We start from the raw sequence: 17,520 nt of genomic DNA, 5'->3' as shown, positions 1-17,520 counted from the left end.
TCTCCACTGAGCCGAACTCCAGCAAAAGCCAATTAGATTTCTTACCAACATCAGACACTAAATTATCACAGACAACGCTCAACAGGAATAGAAATCTTAAGATATACTCCAAGGGGTGACACCGTCTACCCTAAGTTGGCCTGGAGACATCCGAAACACCAGGTCTCTACCCAACGGCTCCTGGGTACCAGTGAGAGGTGGCTGCCAGCGGTGGGCGGGTCTGGCGGACCTGAGGGGCTGCAGACTCCTTCCTGCGGTTCTCATTTACCTTTGGCAGCATCCTCAACCTCTCTGGCACGATCATCACTATGACAGAGCTAAGCACCCCAGTGCCAACGGCTCCGTTTGCTAGTGTACCAAGAAAGGCACCTTAACTACACCGAGGGAATATCATCATTAGTGCCCTGCCCTAGGACCTCGTATCATCCTCACTCTTCCTCCTCCATGTCAGACGTTTCCAGGCTTTCCAGCTTTGTGCATGCCAGTGCTAGGACGCTTCTCTCCAGATCCCCTGGAAAATCCTGCTCACCTCTGAAGACCCTGGAGAAACACAAGCTTGTAGTTTTGCCTGATCTTGCAGATGAAATCAGTTCTTCCCTTTCGGTGTATTCATGGCATTTCTACGCATAAACATCCTAATTCCTAACCCGTTATCCTCTAAGAGGGTTATTAACAAATAATACAGCAGTCTCCTCTGCTAGACAGGGCGGGGACTCTGAACGCGTGTGGGTCCCCAGGGCCTGGCTTCCAAATACTGTTAAATGGAATTGAAAGATGACAGCTGACGATCCTCATGTGACAACAGATGGACTAAGGGGCTTGGTCACCAACGTCTCCCCACGCCGTAAGAAGCTAGACGTTTCAATTTGGCAAGAAGAAGAGGGAGGGTTTAGATGTTTTTGAGTCGATTGCAAAAGTCATGGCCTTCAAATCAATGATGCTGTCCTTGATGTCACTTTATACACACCCTTATAGGGATGACACCCAGAATCTTTAGGAATATAGTCATGAGCCAGATCCAATGGATCACAAAACCATAAAGACACCTCAGACAATCCTTCGTTAAAAATATCTGCTTCAAGTTCCATTTGAGTAAGCCACAGGGAGCCTGTGATACGGGAATAGAAATCTAAAGGAATGCATTAGGAAGGGCCGCTTACTCAGAATCTCATGTTTGCCCTTCCCCCAGTAGAAAATGACAACACATCTTATTTGGAGGCTACAGGGCTACATATGACCCAGGAGGAGTCAGAGCTGCTTTCCTCAGCCCTCTGGTATTGGAATCTGAGGCAGCACAGACTCCCTGGAGAAAACCACCTAAGGGACAAGAATTCTGTGGTTGCTTAAAGACCTCCCCCCTTGGGAGCCCTAACTGCTTACCTGGAGGGATGCTGCCTGACTCCCATAAGGCTTGCTGTGAAGCAACAGGGTCACCCGGGCTTCCTGCTTCCCTAGAGCTCTGAGTGGTGTGGAGGACAGGACAGGGGACCTGTTATTACCTACTGTACTGACCAGGAAGCACCAGCAGGCAGGTGCCGAGTTTTCCCAACTGCCTAGGAAACAGAAAGATCCTCCCCAGCGACACCAGAGGGCACAGAAAATGCCATTATTAAGCCTGTATAGATTCTACTATAGCTATTTTCTCAGATTTCTTTAGTATCATAGACTCTGCCCTACTTAGTAACAGATGGATGACGTTCCGGGGGTTTACTGAAATTGAGTAAACTCACGAAGAATTTTTGCCTCTCCACGGCCCATAACTGCATCAAAAAATTTAAACACTCAGCAGGTAAAACTGAGTTGCCTCATTTGCATGCTGTCGAAATTCTGTAAATCAATTTCAGGTAAAATGCCCCACTTCCTTGTCATTCTCCAGGGTGCTTTGAGGAGCACTTTAATTTTGTGGTGGAATTTCATTGCCTGACTTTTTGAAAGTTCTGCCGAATTCAGAGGTACAGTCTTACGACCAGGCCCAACGTGCATTTCGAGCTACATCTTGAACGGGGGAAGGAAGAGGTTAGATGGTTTGGAGAGCAGTTTGGGATGGCAGATGTGACCTACTGTCACACAAGGCCACTGGCAGCTGAAGAATGCAGATGTGCTCAGAAGGCGACTTCTGTGGACTTAGGGCTGGACGGTGGTGCTTCCTCTACTATGGACTCAGCGAGATGTAGCCCGAATGGAAATTAGATGGTGCAAAGGTCTCTCCAGCTCCACCACGGGAGCCTCGCAGGGCCAGGCGGCAGGCTGCTTTCAGCGGGGGATGTGGCTGTCTGAGAGACAGAAGTCTTTGCTTTCAGTGTAAGGATTAGAGCACATTATTCCCTTTGATCTGTTGTTTTTCAAATTCCCTTTTGTTCAGGTTCTGGGTGGGGAGGGTCTATGGGGCGTAGGTATCTAGAAATTAAAAGTTATTGTTCCTGTTCTCTTAATCATAATAATGAGTTTGGCTTGACAAGGTCAATTAATTATTCAGGATTAGAAAGCAACACGATTCTACATATCAGGCGGGTATGAGGGGAGGGTTCTGAGCAGGGAGACGATACCAGGTAAATGCAGGGCTGGTACCACCAAAGCTCTGTTGTTGGCAAGTCACCTGCTGGTGCTGGCTATTCCCTGGCCTGGTCCCTTTCTCTCCAGGATCCCACCAGCCCAGGGAAATGGACGGCCACATCCTGGCTTCCTCCTCTCATCCCTGTCTTATTCCATAGACATTAGCGGGGGACCCCCTTCACGTGAGCTTCAGAGCTGTTTGACTCCAAAAGGCAGGTAATTAACTATCAAACCATAGCAGGGATTTTCAGATTAATTCTGCCCAGGAAGAAATAGGAAAATTCATTTCGACCAAACAAAAGGGAGGGGGTAATTAGATGCTCCAACGACAAAAGAGAGACCTAAATAGAGTCTAGAAAACTGGTACAGGGCCCAAAGCTTGTATTAGTGTTATTTTTACACCAACACCCCCATCTTTATAAGCACTGCATCCTACCTTCCTCTGTCACGCAGGTAGGTCCCTAAGTGAGACTGAAGCCCAGCAGGTAGAGCAGCAGACCTGCCAGGTCGGGCTCTGCATGCTGATAAGGAGAGCATTCCCTGACGTCCCTGAAGACCACCAGGGCAGTCTTCCTGCACTGCCACATAAGGGCTTTTACAAATACAGTTAGGGCTTTGGGGATGTCTTCCGTACTGTCCTGAATCTGGCAAACAATTCAGTCCCACAAAGCATTTTTATTCACTCAGCTTTCCAGGATGGGGCCTCTTCCAAGAAACAATGGAGACGGGGTAGAGCTTTTCCATATGCAGAGAAGCCTGGTTTGGCAGCAGGATCAAGAAGGGGAAAGGATTAAAATACATACGCAGCTGAACTGGAGAAGCAGCCTCTTATTAATTACACTCGTAAAGCAGGGCACCCTGAGGTCACAGAGGTGGAAAGCGCTAGACCCATATTTTCATAAATCGGACGTGGGTCGCCCTCACGCTGGTCTAAAAGATCACGTTCCGGCTGCCTAAGTGGGCATGCGAACCCCCGGGTGGTATTTCTTACTTTTCACAAACACATTTTGAACGGAGAATTCAAGGCATCAGAAAATCACGAAGTCCAAGCATCTGAACACCTCCCCACTTCCCCGCCCCCTGCCGCTGCCTGCGGCTTCACCACAGGGCACTTTAGATGCAATAAGCGTCACCCTCCCCCGGCTGCAAGGCCAGAGTCTCGATGTCCTGGGGGATGTACCTCCTGCATCTGCCCACTTATCCAGTCCCCAGGTTCTGCCTCTGCTCCTTGGGACACAGCTTCGGACTCCGGATGTCCTACTCTGTGTAGCTATCAGAGGAACTCCAGGCCTCCACCTTTTTCAACAAGTCTCTCCTGTTTTTCTCTTTTTAAAGATTTTTTGATGTGAACCATTTTTAAAGTCTTTATTGAATGTTACAATATTGCTTCTGTTTTATGTTTCGGTTTTTTGGCCCCGAGGCGTGTGGGATCTTAGCTCCCGAGACCAGGAGTGGAACCCGCACCCCCTGCATTGGAAGGCGAAGGCTTAACGCTGAACCACCAGGGAAGTCTCACTTCTCTCTTGTTTTTAAAGCACCACCATCTTTTCTAATTTCCATCTTCTCTCCAAAGTCCCATCCCCCTTTACACCCCACAGCCGGCCTTCGAAGTCAATGATGCCCATTCTTGTTTCAGCATCTGCCGCCCAGCCGGCAGTTCAAGGCCTCTGGGGATATTCTACCCGCACGGCCCGACACAGGAGCCACCAGTCCCCAGCGGCTGCTGTAGCACCTGAAATGTGGCTGGTGTGACTGAAGGAGTAAATTGCAAATTGTATTTGGTTTTAGCTAGTTTACATTTAATTTTAAATAGCCACTGTGCAGAGTAGCTGCTTAGCTCAGATGTCCTGTCCCTCGCTTCCCTCCCACACTGGCTCCAGGACCGCTCTCCTCCTGAGGCCGCCCCTTGCTCCTGACCTGCCTCTGGCACTCGCCCCACGTGACTGCCCGGGCTCTGTCTGCAGCCCTGGGCCCGCTCCTGCCCGGACGCTGCCCCTGGACGGTGTGAATCAGAAGCGCCGTCAGCCTTGTCCTGCAGGCTGGTCTTACAGCCCTGGCCATGCAGCCTGAGTCCTCTGGGGTTTCACACTCTCCCCTCCTCTCCATGGCTCGACTTCAGAGCCGCTTCTCCACCCCTGTGCCTTCCACCTCGGGGCTTCTCTCTGGAGCCCAGGCCTGCCTGACCACTGTCCCCACTCCAGCTACTTCACCAGTCCTGCCGAGACCTTTGGAGACCACCCGCCCCCAACAGCACAGGAAAGATTTGGGAGAATTTAGGTAGCCCCAGAGCGATCTTCCTAAAAAAAAGATACAGGGAAAAAACAACGCAACAGCAACAGGTAGTGAGAAGAGAAGAGATGGACCCACGAACAAAAAAGGAACCAAGCATCCCCTATTTCCCTTTTCCTTTACTATGAGGACACGATGTGCTATCAACAGATGTTTAAAATATCCTAGGGAGCGAAGCACAAATCTAGAACTTGCCACCAGTGAAAGGCTCGCCTTGAGGGTTGCAAGGGCTGAAGATGCACTAAGAGCTAAGGTCCAGAGCACCCAGGCCAAGGAAGGCCCGGCCCTGAGGCCCAGGCTTGAGCCAGAGGACGGGCCAGTGCCCAGGAGCCCACAGGAAATGTGGCTGCCGTGTAAGCGGACCAGCCTGGTCTCTGTATAGGTCATCCTGAACTCTATTAAAATGTCTGATCAAACACCACGGGGGTGAGAGGACCCAAGGGTTTGGAGGCACTCGGTGCTCCGGAAGGATTTAGACAACAGCTACACTCGCAGAACCTAAATTCCTGGGGAGGACTTGGGCACATGGCATACAAGTCCATCTTCCCCCCACGAATGGCAACTAATACTTCAGGGGCAGCATTTCGTTCATCTTCACGTGCTGAATGCTTGGCCAGGGTGCTGGGAAGCAGAGTTGTTTCTCAGTGGCGATTTATGTGTGAATGAATGAAGGCGAGGGTGGGGCAGGCACGGAGGCTGAGGGGCTGGTACTTAGGCAGGTGCACGGGTGGCACCAGGTCTCAGCAGGAGTTAAACACACAGCACCGCAAGCAGAGAGAAGACCCAGTACAAAGAACAAGCGGGGCAGTAGGGGTATTTGCTAGAAAGGGGGAAAATATAATCTCAGACTTCAGTAAGCTCACTTAATTCTGTGAAAATAATATTACTTTCCTTCTGTGTGCGTTTATTTATGTATGAAGCTGACGACATGGACACAAATACACACACTCATGGGTGGAAATATGAGTTTCGTTATTTTCTGCTGCTGCTATCATGTGTGTGTCTGTCTGTGAGTATGTGTTTAATGACGGTAATACCGTTTTGAAAAGTTAAGACGTCTTCCATTCCAACACCGTGCTGCAAAGGGCTGAACAGGGATGTCTACAGAATCCAGCAGTCCGATTCTGCTGGGAATTAGGGTTTACGTTCAGTACAATAAATGATTCCAAGATAAATACATTTCTTTCTTTTTTTTTTTTTTTTAAGTCCTGGATGGTGATGTATCCTCTTTCCAATACAGAAACAGGGGAGCCTGGCTCTATTTAGTTTGTCTGATTGCTTTTAAGAGGAGGCACAGGTTGGCTCCGAGAAACCATGGTCCTCTGTTCATTAAAGTGTCAATAATGCCCGGTCCAGGCATATCGACAGCAGATTCGCTCAGGCTGAGTCTGTGGACAAGACCAGAATCTTTTTTAACCCAGCTTGTTTCCAGATCAATACACCCATCAGCATTTGAAAATTAGCCCAAGATGAGATTCTGATACTTGAGGTGGTAAGTCATGCTCAGAGGCCACCTTGCCAAGCCACAGGTGTAAACGCCTAGCTGGGATTAGACACTTTCCATCCCCATGGAGACGAGTGAGGATTGATGTAGACCCCATCCTCCACGCCCTGCCCCTCCCACCCCCCCACCCCCACCCCCCACCCCCCCCACCCCCCCCCCACCCCCCGGCCACACACTCTCAACCTTCCCTCTTTGAGCCTGTGTAAGTCCTTGGGGCTATAACCCAGCCATTTGCCTCAAGGGGCATTTATTAAAGTGCACTTTGTTCAAGGCACTTTCCGGGTGCTCAGGGCAGGAGTGTATGGGTGTGAGCGAGGAAGGGGAGGGGACCTTAAGGAAAAACAATGACGCAAACATGATCCTTGTTTTCAAGGAGGCTTCAGAGTTTTTCACGACTCCTTCCATTTTCCAGTTCCATAAAGGTCCTGCTTCCTGAGGCCAGCGTCTGTGATGGTGTAGAGTTCCTAAGGTCTGTCTGTCGTTGTCAGGCACTCTCAGCAGTAAGTGTGTGCACTGGGGGGAGGGAATGGGGTGGGGGGGCATGGGGCGCGGCTGCAAACATACCCCCTGGTGCTACCGACTGGGTCACTAGGGCATCCATCAAACTCCCTCACAGAACAGTGTGACTCTCAGTCTTTTTCTGGCCAATAATAAAACTTTCGCCCACCAACGCCATCTCATGCAACAATACCTACTCTGCTATTTGTGATACATTCTGATACTGTCTATGCAATTCCATTTCCTTTAAAAAATGCTGTTTGTATCCAGCAGTTTGAAGATTTTCATATATAGAACCAACAGAGGAAACAACCATCATCATTTCCTTTTAGAAAGAAAGAGGGAAAAATAACATAAAATAAAAACAACTTGGTGTGACCAAGCTGTGTCATAGCACGGGGGGCCACCCACCCCACTGGCCTCATCCCTCAGCCGCCGGAGCCTGTGTGGGTCTCCCTCCAGCCTGTCCTCTTCCTACCACTGCCCACCGACCTCGCCCTTCACAGTCAGGACCCTGACCCAAGCTGCCCTCTGTCCTGCCTTCTCCCAGCTCCCCTCCCTTCTCTCCCTTCCCTGCTCCTTGTCGCTCTCACCTACCATCCACAGCTCTCCCCTTCCCTCTGGGCTGCTGGAAAGGAGGGGAGAGGAGGCTGGAGGAGCCTCTGGACCTGGAGCTTACTGCTGTGCACCTGCCATTCAGGGGGATGAAGAGAGCTGGGAATGAGAGCTGGAGAAAAGACCAGCAGAGGATCTGGCTCCATTGCTCGGGGGCTTCCCCTCTGAGGTAACGGAGCAAGGATGTGGTGCACAGTTAAATACTGTTTTTTTGTTTTGTTTCGTTTTGTTTTTTTAACATCTTTATTGGAGTATAATTGCTTTACAACGATGTGTTAGTTTCTGCTTTATAACAAAGTGAATCAGCTATATGTATACATATATGTCCATATCTCTTCCCGCTTGCGTCTCCCTCCCACCCTCTCCCTATCCCACCCCTCTAGGTGGTCACAAAGCACCGAGCTGATCTCCCTGTGCTATGCGGCTGCTTCCCACTAGCTATCTATTCTACATTTGGTAGTGTATATATGTCCATTCCACTCTCTCACTTTGTCCCAGCTTACCCTTCCCCTCCCCATATCCTCAAGTCCATGCTCTAGTAGGTCTGTGTCTTTATTCCCATCTTGCCCCTAGGTTCTTCTGATCATTTTTTTTCTTTTTCTTTCTTTTTTTTTTTTTTTTAGATTCCATATATATGTGTTTTTAAAAAGTTTAAAAAAGCAGCAGCTGTATTTTTTAAAAACTAGCTAACACTTAACCAGCACCTCTGTGTGCCAGGCCCTCTCCTGAATGTTTACACATCAGTACATGGAAAATATAATCCCCTCCACTGACCCTCGCAACGTTGACTCCCTTTTACAAAAAGAAACTTTGAGTCACAGCTGGAAACCTGGGGTCCCACAGCCAGAAAGTGGCCGAGTCTGATTCTGAGCACTTGCTCCCTGTCTGAGAATCCGCCTGCACGGCTGCGTGTTGTCTGAACGCCCAGCACCTGCTCTGCTTATGGGGAAGCAGAGAAGGGCCTGGGAAGCATGGAGACAGCGGAAGCAAGAGATGCAAAAACACAGACCTCAAAAGCTGGGGGTGGGTGTGAGAGGCTCAGAGGAAGGGGAGGGGAATGGGGTGCAACGAAAACACAGAGGCTATCAGACACAGGCATTAAAGGCGAGATGTGGCATCAGAAACCCAGGGCTGGGTGGTGAGAGAAGAAGCCAACAAGCTGGAAACCACAGAGGTGGCTGTGACGGCCATGTACCAGGTAGGTGTTTAGAGCATCTGCAGTGGGCTCTGCCTTCTTTGAAGGCTGTGTGAGGGATGGCATATGCGCAGTGCCAGAGAGCTAAAATGCTGGTCTTAAAATAAAGCGAGCTTAGCAGTGGATGGAACCTTAAAAAAACTTAGAGGAGAAAAAAGCCAAGGAAAGCAATAATCAGGAGCTAATTTTCTGAGAAAATGTATTATTGGAACAAAAGCAAAGAACAAACAAAAAAACAAACCCTAGTCCTATTCAATGGGAAAATGATTTGAAATTTTAGCATCAGATGGCAAAGCGAAAATTAGGAAATTGTCCTGGCCAGATGGAACACACAGACTCATCTCAGTTGAGAATCACAGTGAAAGTGTTGGATACAGGCTCTCTCAGCCGCCCCTGCACCGGCTGCCCCCAGGCCGCCTACCTTGCACGATGAGGTGCACCCGGGAGGTCTTGGGGTGGTTGTCCGTCTGCACGGAGCAGGTGTACGGGCCCTCGTCGTACACGTCCACGTTCTGGATCTCGATGCTGTACTGGGTCTGGGTGTTGCTCAGGAGGACCACGCGGGGGTCCAGACACCACTTGTCGTTCCCGGCGTAGAGGATGGTGCTGCGGTTCAGCCAGGCCACCCGGGTGACCCGGTTGTCAATCGTGCACCTGGAGGGAGGACCAGACAGGTAAGTCAGGGGACCGCAGAGAAACGGGAGCCATCAGGGTCTTCTTGGCAAGGCTGAGATGCCTGGTCACCATGCCTTGTCTTCGCCCCCTGCCCCCAATGTGTACACGCACACCTCCTGTTTGCTGTGGCCTGGGTGGAACTTTCTGGAACTCAGCCTCAGAGGTCTTGCAGAACTGCAGCCTCAGAACATGGGCTGTTTCAGACTTCCAGGTCCTGAGTGATTCTGTGCTTCTGAAAACCCCTGAGCACAGGACTATTTCAATACCCCTAACTATTCACTAGTTATAGCCTGGAACCATCATCCGTCCTTGGAATGGCTGGGCCCTGGGACTACCCCCATCCTCCCCCCGCCCTGGGATTTCCATGATGTGCATATGATAATCCCTCACATTGCCTTCAAGATGTTCTGGGTGTACTAAGTTGCCCAATACTCAAAACAACCTTGTGAGGAAGGTTCTATTGGTAAAAAGAATTGAAGAACAGAGACACTGAATGCTTCTGGCAAATGGCACAGATAACGTGCGCTAGATCAGAAACCCAGCTTTTAACTACTAAACATTCTTTCTCCCATCTCAGAATAGCGAATTCCAACAGAAGGCTTTTGAAGTCAAAACTAAATATGGACCCACCACCATTGCTATTTCTCCTCATTATACCCAGGGGCAGAAATGTTCAATTACTGCTAGACTAAAGGCATTTTCCAAAATCTCAAAATGGTTCGTACATGTAAAAATAGACTTTCTTTCTTTTATTTTTGCATCTGGAGTCCCCAAATTGTGGAAGCTCCCTTCTCTTTTCCTACACTTTCAAATTTCCCAGCTACTCTGGCCAAATTCTCATCAAATCTGTCTGCATTCATTTCCCTCTCTAGCCACAGCGAGTATGTTTTACGGCCTGAGGCTAAATTCACAGACACAGTGTCCTGATCCTGGCTATAATGCTGGAAATAGCAACTCAGCCACGGTAGGTACAGTGTTGCCTCCAACGTAATCATGCTTTTGCAGGGTACCAGGTACTTTCACATCCACCCTGTGTCATGTGATTCTTGCAGCAAATCGGTGAGATAGATGATCTCACCCACCCATTCTCCACTTTAAAGATCAGGCCTCCAGGGTCGGAAATGGTCTGGTGCCTTGCCTCAGGATAGGGAGCTAGGGAGTGATGGAGAGTCAGACCCCTCAGCCAGGTTCTAAGTCCTGGTCCTGGGTGCCCCTCAGGATGTGCAAAGGTGCATTTTTCAGGGACGGTTGCTTCCGCTGAATTCTCCTAATTGTCTGTGACCATAAAAAGCCTGAGAACTGCTGCTGAGTACAGCAGCTTCCCCAGGCAGTCCCTCTCGAGATGTGCTCTCCAGCGCGGTGCATCCTTGCCACGCGTACTTGTGTAAATGTCACACGATCATTGCCGGGCCTCTCAGGCACAGGCAGAAGGGCTTGGTGAGAGGCCCTGTAGGGAAAACTGCTCAACCAGAAACGCCTCTGCTCAGCTGTCCAGCTTGCTTTGCGCTGCTTACTGTGTTTTTTGGACAACAAAGGATAGAAATGATGGGAAACCTGACCAGGGGAGTATTTCTGAAAGCGGGCGTGGACCACTTGCATCAGAATCACAGGAGGTGATTTTGTACCGATTTTCTTGTCCTACTGATTCAGAATCTTTGGGAACTCAGAAACATGAATTTCTAACAATACCCCAGCTGGGTCAGACACCCACCACAGTTTGAAAAGCACTGGGGTATACAGCAGGGTATCCAGGACCAGCCGCATACCTTGTGCATCTCAGTGCAAAACGCAAAGGCAGAGTCCTTTGCTCAAGGACTATTAAGAATTTCAAGATGGTGAGAGCTGGGCATTTCACAAGTGCAGGGTCCTGTGCGAATAAACACACACCCTGAAGGGATGTCCCACATTTCTGTGCTTGTAACTCTCTTCGGGATCTTACTTAAATATGTGTCCCGATTTGGAAGGTCTGGGGTGGGGCCCGAGAGTCTGCATTTTTCGTAAGCTCCCAGGAGATGGCAATGCCGATGGCCCCCAGACCATCACTTAAGCAGCATAAAGCTAGAGGGAACTGTATGCACGTGAGGGTTTGAGAAGCACTGAGCTAGCCCTTCACTATGTGAAAGTGTGACCAGAAAACCAGCAGGTCGTCATCGCTGGGGAGCTTGTTTGAAACACAGACTCGGGCCCCACCTCAGATATAATGAACGAATCTGCATTTTCATAAGCTCTCCAGTAACCAGGATGCACATGTGGTCTGGACTGGTCTAGAGTGAACTCCAAGACTTGCTGTCGGTTGTGATAACAATATCCTGAACATACCATGAGACTGAGCAAGAGGTAGGGAAGAGCAGCTGATGCAGGAAGCTGGGCCTCCCTGATGCTGTACTTGCCTTGCACACCTGATGCTCGTCCTCTCAGGCTACCTCACTAAAATGTGGATGTGAGCCACCATGGTGTGAACCCCCTTAAGAACGACACACTCCACAGCTCGCTTTGCTAGCAATGTACCTGGGATGTCATTCATATTCGTGACTTTAAGGGCAGTCACTACTCCGAATTTTGCTTGGATCCAAGGGGAGGAATTGGTGAAATTCATATTCACAACTGATGTTTCATATTACTATATGCTAGGTATCCTGTGAGTCTATGGTATGTGCTATTTTATCATCTTAAAAAAACTTGGTTGCATTCACTTATTACGGCCAATTTACAGATGAGGTTAACTGAGTCTAAGAAATATTATCCAAATGAACTAAGATCACCCTGCAGAACCAAGATTCAAACCCAGTTTTTGTTTGTTTGCTTATTTTCCCCCAAAGTCAGTGATCTTAAATGTCCTTATCCAGGGCTTCCCAAAAGTCCCTACAACATTTAAATTCAACTATCTGTAAGTCCTGACGAAGTACAGATTGCTGGGCCACTACCTGGTCTGGGGACCCCAGTTTGAGAACCATTAATTTAGACATTTCACTGGTTTCTGGTGACACGAGAGCCCCAGCGCAAGTGGGCACTAGGAAGTGACTCTCATTTGAAACACTTTTCCACTACTTTACGGGAGAGAACTTTCTTGCAACCAATGTGCCCTGGGAAGCCGGAAGCAGAGTCCCATTTATTTTGTCCTCCGGCAGCTGAAATTTGACCAAACACCAGGTGAGTGGCAGTGGGGCAGGAAATGCTGATCAACAACCTCTAAACTGCTTGAATAATTGTTTCTGATGCCCACAATGGGGGCATTTCACAGCCTCTCGGTGAACACGAGAGGACCGTCCTGGGCTTCCTCGTGAGTGTCTAATGATTGGAAATTGAATGAAACGGAAGTGGTCTCACCACACTGCACCACACTCACAGGGCCAAAGATGTTCATTTGCAGGAGCACTCGTGCTCTGACACGGCCAGTTTCAGCACAGTTATGCGGCCCCTGTGATATACTACACTGAAAAGCTGGCATAGCTTCCGCCCTGGTTTGGGGCGCATCGAAGGTCATGATTAGAGGTCCAAACTGTCATTGCTGGGTATCAGTCTTGCTGTGTCTCCACGGAATTAATGTGGCTTCTGAGAGATGAATCACAAAGGTAACTTGGTGGCCAACTCCTGCCACCTCCTCGTACCTGCCCTCATCTATCCATCTCATTTACAGAACGATACACAGGAGACAATTCTCCAAGTATTAAAAAAAAAAAAAAGTGGACGTGAGCATAACTGCACTCTCAGGCAGAGCTGATGCTTTGGTTAGTGGGGAGTTGGCGGGGAGACCAGGTGGGAAATTCAGTCAACAGGTTCCCTTTTTCCAGAGACAGCCCTTAGTTCACTTCTACAGAATTACTCCTAAAACACATGTATTTCATGCTATTTCAGCTCCCTCAGGAAGGGGCTCAACTATAAGATTAACTGGAAGTGAGCAAGGTTTCAAACTCAACCCTCCCTAACTAATCCAGATAAGTGTAACAAGACATGGCCACTTGCCACCGAGGAAAGAGTCAAAGGTCAGCCTAAGGCAGGCCAGGAAGAGAAGTGGAGAGTCAGAAAGGATTGGAGATGCCCTGGCCCAACGCTGAAGCTCTCCACCCCTTCCCCCCCACAGTCTTGAGATGCACTAGGCACCCACCCTGAGCATCCTCTCCTCCGTCTGTCCCACCACGTATGCAGAGAACAGAGGAGAAACCTCTGCACACACAGGGCTTCTGGATTGAGCCCTGGAACTCCCCAAACTCCAAACATGTCTCCTCTCAGAGCCTCAATGCCTGACCTCACTTGCATCCACACTCGAGCCAGGGGCCATCAACCTTCCCTATATCTGTAAGCGATCCTCCCCTCCCACAGGGCTGGCGGCTCTCCCCTCCTGCGTGTGGTCCCCACGGACAGCCCACAGCCTGGCCTATGCAACATCCTGACAGAATCCAGACAGAGAGAGAGTGCCTGGGAGGGACGGGCTTGTTTACCATTTCACTGCTGAGCGAGTGTCCTTCTCAGTCTGTCTGTCTGCACCCTGCTCCCTTCCTTGGAGAAGCTGCTTCTTACAGAGAACAGGCCTGTTTGAACACAGGCCGTCAAGGATATCCAGCCTGCACAGATCATCAGTGCATTCTCTTTGATGATGAGAAGCCTCAGGTGTGGCCGACCAGAATGGGACCATCCCCGTGCAGCCACGCCGGAACACGCACCTGAGCACTGTGCACGGTGGAGAGAACCGACACACCTGAAATGTTCTGCAGCTGCGCCGATTGTGCGAAGCTCTAAAAATGCAGCCCTCTGTGCCCTTCATCTCCTGCTGATGAACAGTGGCTTCATTACAGTTGCTGCACTTGTACATAGAGGAGTAGCAAAAAAAAAACGATTAAGCAAGGCCAGGATGAGTGCGGCAGAGATAAAACATGGAAGTGTGGATTCAGGGCCTCGAGCTACTTTTGGATTTTAGAGGAAAGGAGAAAAAGAGACAGAGACAGAGAGAGAAAGAGGAACCTGGAAACTGGAAGAAAAATAAAGCAGAAGTATCTGCTTGGCACCTTCTAAAGACAGACAAAGAGGGTGCTGAAATAAAGAGAAGGATGCTTGAAGAAAGAGGGAACAATTCCGGCTTGGCCTTTCTTAAACGCACCTGCCTGAAGATCTGAGGACTCTAATGGACCAGAACAGTGAGTACTCCAACCATCCCTTCTCTCAAACGGCCCTTTAACTGCCTTTGAAAAGCAACACATCTCCAGCAACATTTGAGCCTACAGAGAAGTAAGTGTTTCTGCCCTTTGTTGCTCCTGATCACAATCTCCTCTTATCGCTCAGAAATGGTCCCGCGGTCCAGCTGCCCCCTAAGTTTTGTTTCTCTGAGGGTTTGGCTTGTGCCCGGCCCCTCCCCTCAAGCTTCACAGCAAAGCATCACAGGTGGTTGGTTCGGAAGTACTGACACCCAGCTCCACGGAGTTGGCCTGTGCATCTTCCAGGTCTGCTTCTGTGGGAAACCAACAAACAGACAAACCAGGATGCTTCATCACCGGCCTGCGGAAAACTCAGCAAAAACCACCTGTCCCCTGAGCTCTTTGCTGGAGGAGCAGGCTGACCTGGTGGGGCTGCAAACTTTGACCCTGTTGGAATCTAAGCTCGTGTCACTATGTATGAAATTGGCTTGGGTTACCTAGAGACACAAACACTGAACTCACACGATCCACACCGGCCTCACGTCTCTCAACCACTACTGTTTTTGCTTCACATGGAAAATGGGGTGTGTGCTATGGAATCTCTCTTAATCATGAAAATAAGGCCAAGGCTGATCACGCCTCGGTAGAAGCAGGAGAGCTTATGATAGACGGGAAAGGACCAGAGGAAACCTCGGCTGTGTCCATGGTGCCCCGTGAGTCCACACTGCTGGTGGAGGGCAGGGAGGAGGAAAGAGCCAGGCCCTGAAGTCGCGCGGCTGGAACCCAAGTGCCGGCTCTGTTCTGCTGCCTTTCAACAAGTCACCCGACCTCACTGAGTTTCACTTTACTCGCCTGGACCGGAAATAAATTTTCCTCCTGCATGGGGTTAATGGGAAGATTAAACGGAAGTATGCATGTAAACGCACTGCCTGGTATGGAGTAGAAACTCACCAAATAATGGCTCACACAATCTATCACACACACGGCCTTCTCCGATCTACATGTTCATTACATTGCTCAGTAGATGGTAACTCCCAGAAAGGCAAGGGCCATACCTATGTTTCTCATGTGCCTTTATATGTCATATTGAGCACAAAATAAGCACTCAATAAATATCTGTTGACTGATTCATTTTTTTAAATTAAAATCTCCCACGTTTCACAAACTCCTGAGAAATGAAAGGGCAGGAGCCCATGCCCAGTAAAGGCCCAGGCCATGAGTCAGCGCCAACCTGCACTTAGAAACGCGCCCCCTGCACACACACCCCTGCACACATGCTTGCTCTTGGTGGGAATCTGTCACCTTTCACCACTCTAATGTCCTGACGAATCAAGAAGGCCTGGCTGTGTGGACCTCTGAGAAGGGCTCTCGATAAACCCACCCACCCCTCTGCCCGTCCTGTAAGAGTCGAATGACGCGGCACCATCGCAAGGCAGACTTGCCAAGTCAGGCGGGCCATGACTCCTGAGACAAATGGTGCGCCGCTGAGATCTGTACTGGTGACACAGCCCAATACTGATTCCAGCGCTGGAGGAGGCTTGGGGCTGTTCGACAGGTCATTTCACATCTGTAAGCTACAGCGCCCAAAGGCCTTTATTCCATAGCAGGGTGTTACATCCATGTGGTGAGAAAGGGAGAGCTCTGGACCGACTGACGATCCCGGTGAAGGCATCTGGATCCTGTTACGGACCACAGACCAAAGCAGTGGCACCTTTCTCTCCCTCGGTGACCAGAGCCAGGCAGCACGGGGGGGCGGTTTCTTTCCATTCCCTCCCTTAACATACCCAAATAGTCCAAACACAGATGAGCGTCTCCTGAGTCCCTGCGTGGGGACCAACGTTTCCCAGGGGAGAGAGCCCAGAAGGGCCGAGAGGTGAGAGGAAATTCACTTTGGACTTCATCTGCCCTTTGACCCTGGGCTCCAGCGCACAATCTCCTGCAAAGCCCCATCTCACCTCCCACCCCACACGCTCCAGATGGGACAGGAACTGGATATACTGGACGGTTTCTCACTGTTTCCAGAGCACACCGTTCACTATCAGAATTCAGGGACCCCCTGTACTGGGAACGCCCTTCCCTATTGTTTATTAGATAAATTCCTATTTCCCTATCAGAGCCAACATTAGATGTTATTTTGTATGCCAACCATATTTCCTCTGCAAATTTTAATCCCCCATGAATGTTCGCTAGACATACTTTATCCTGGTGTGTGTTGACGGCAGTCTGTCCATCCCCCATCTACCTGTAATATGGTGGGGGGAGGAGGCATATACCATGTGTTTCTCTATTGCAAGGATTCTTGGTTACTTTCAAGGCAATTTGGGCCTTGTGAGAGTTAAGGTGGCCTTGGAGGTAGGAAGGAGCTTGCTAAGTACAACAGAGCAGGGCACAGCATTTCAGGCGGAGGGAAGGGCACAACAAAAGCACAGTGGAACTGTGAAAGGACACCAGCATATTTGCAGAAGGATAGAAATTTGGTGGGTGCAGAGTGTAAGGCTTTGGTAGAAGAGAAAAGTTAGGCGAGTTGAGGCCAGTGAAGGAGTGTCCTACTCTTTCTGTGCCCCCTCCGTCCACTGCAGACTGACCAGCGTGGGCCACATCAGCTGGCTCCCCGACCTCCGGCCTCCCACTGAGGTCAGCTGATGGGAAGGAGAGGGGATGCCACAGGCCGTCCACGTCCCTGTCAGAGGTCACAGTTCCTGGCCGGGGTCCTCTGTCCCTGGTGGGAGCCGAGATCCCCTCTTTTCTTCACTTGAGTCCTGGAGGCATTAGCCACTCCCTCTTGTTCCAGCCCCGGGGTCAGGACTAACCCTTGTGGTCTTTCCTGCACTTTGGCTGCACCTTTGATTAAACTCTCCTCCAACTGCCCAGCTTGAGTGTGCCCTCTTCTCCCTGCAGGAACTATTGTGGCACCCGTGTGACAGACTGTCCCCTTTATCCTGAGGACAAGAAGGACCAGAGAACCGAAATGAAGAGCTCTGCAATGGCCACCTGAAAGAATCGCCAAATCACAGAGGACCACAAAGGCACGCGCCTAAGCCCCTCCCCCTTCTACAGTGGGT

At 49.9% G+C, this 17,520-nt stretch overlaps 1 protein-coding gene across 10 annotated transcripts in view; it reads right to left on the bottom strand.

Moving 5' to 3' along the window:
• The window catches only part of NTM (neurotrimin), a 934,251-nt gene that overhangs the window by 183,920 nt on the left and 732,811 nt on the right, over window positions 1-17,520 (bottom strand). For all 10 annotated transcript variants that reach the window (XM_067751604.1, XM_067751610.1, XM_067751605.1 and 7 more), the window contains one exon: window positions 9,076-9,308. In XM_067751604.1, coding sequence (XP_067607705.1) covers window positions 9,076-9,308 — 233 coding nt within the window. The remainder of the gene's footprint in view (window positions 1-9,075; window positions 9,309-17,520) is intronic.

This window comes from Pseudorca crassidens, chromosome 9, assembly GCF_039906515.1.
Source record: "Pseudorca crassidens isolate mPseCra1 chromosome 9, mPseCra1.hap1, whole genome shotgun sequence".
NCBI lineage: Eukaryota > Metazoa > Chordata > Mammalia > Artiodactyla > Delphinidae > Pseudorca > Pseudorca crassidens.
The sequence above is the reverse complement of the archived record's forward strand: the minus strand, read 5'-3'. Positions and strand labels throughout refer to the sequence as shown.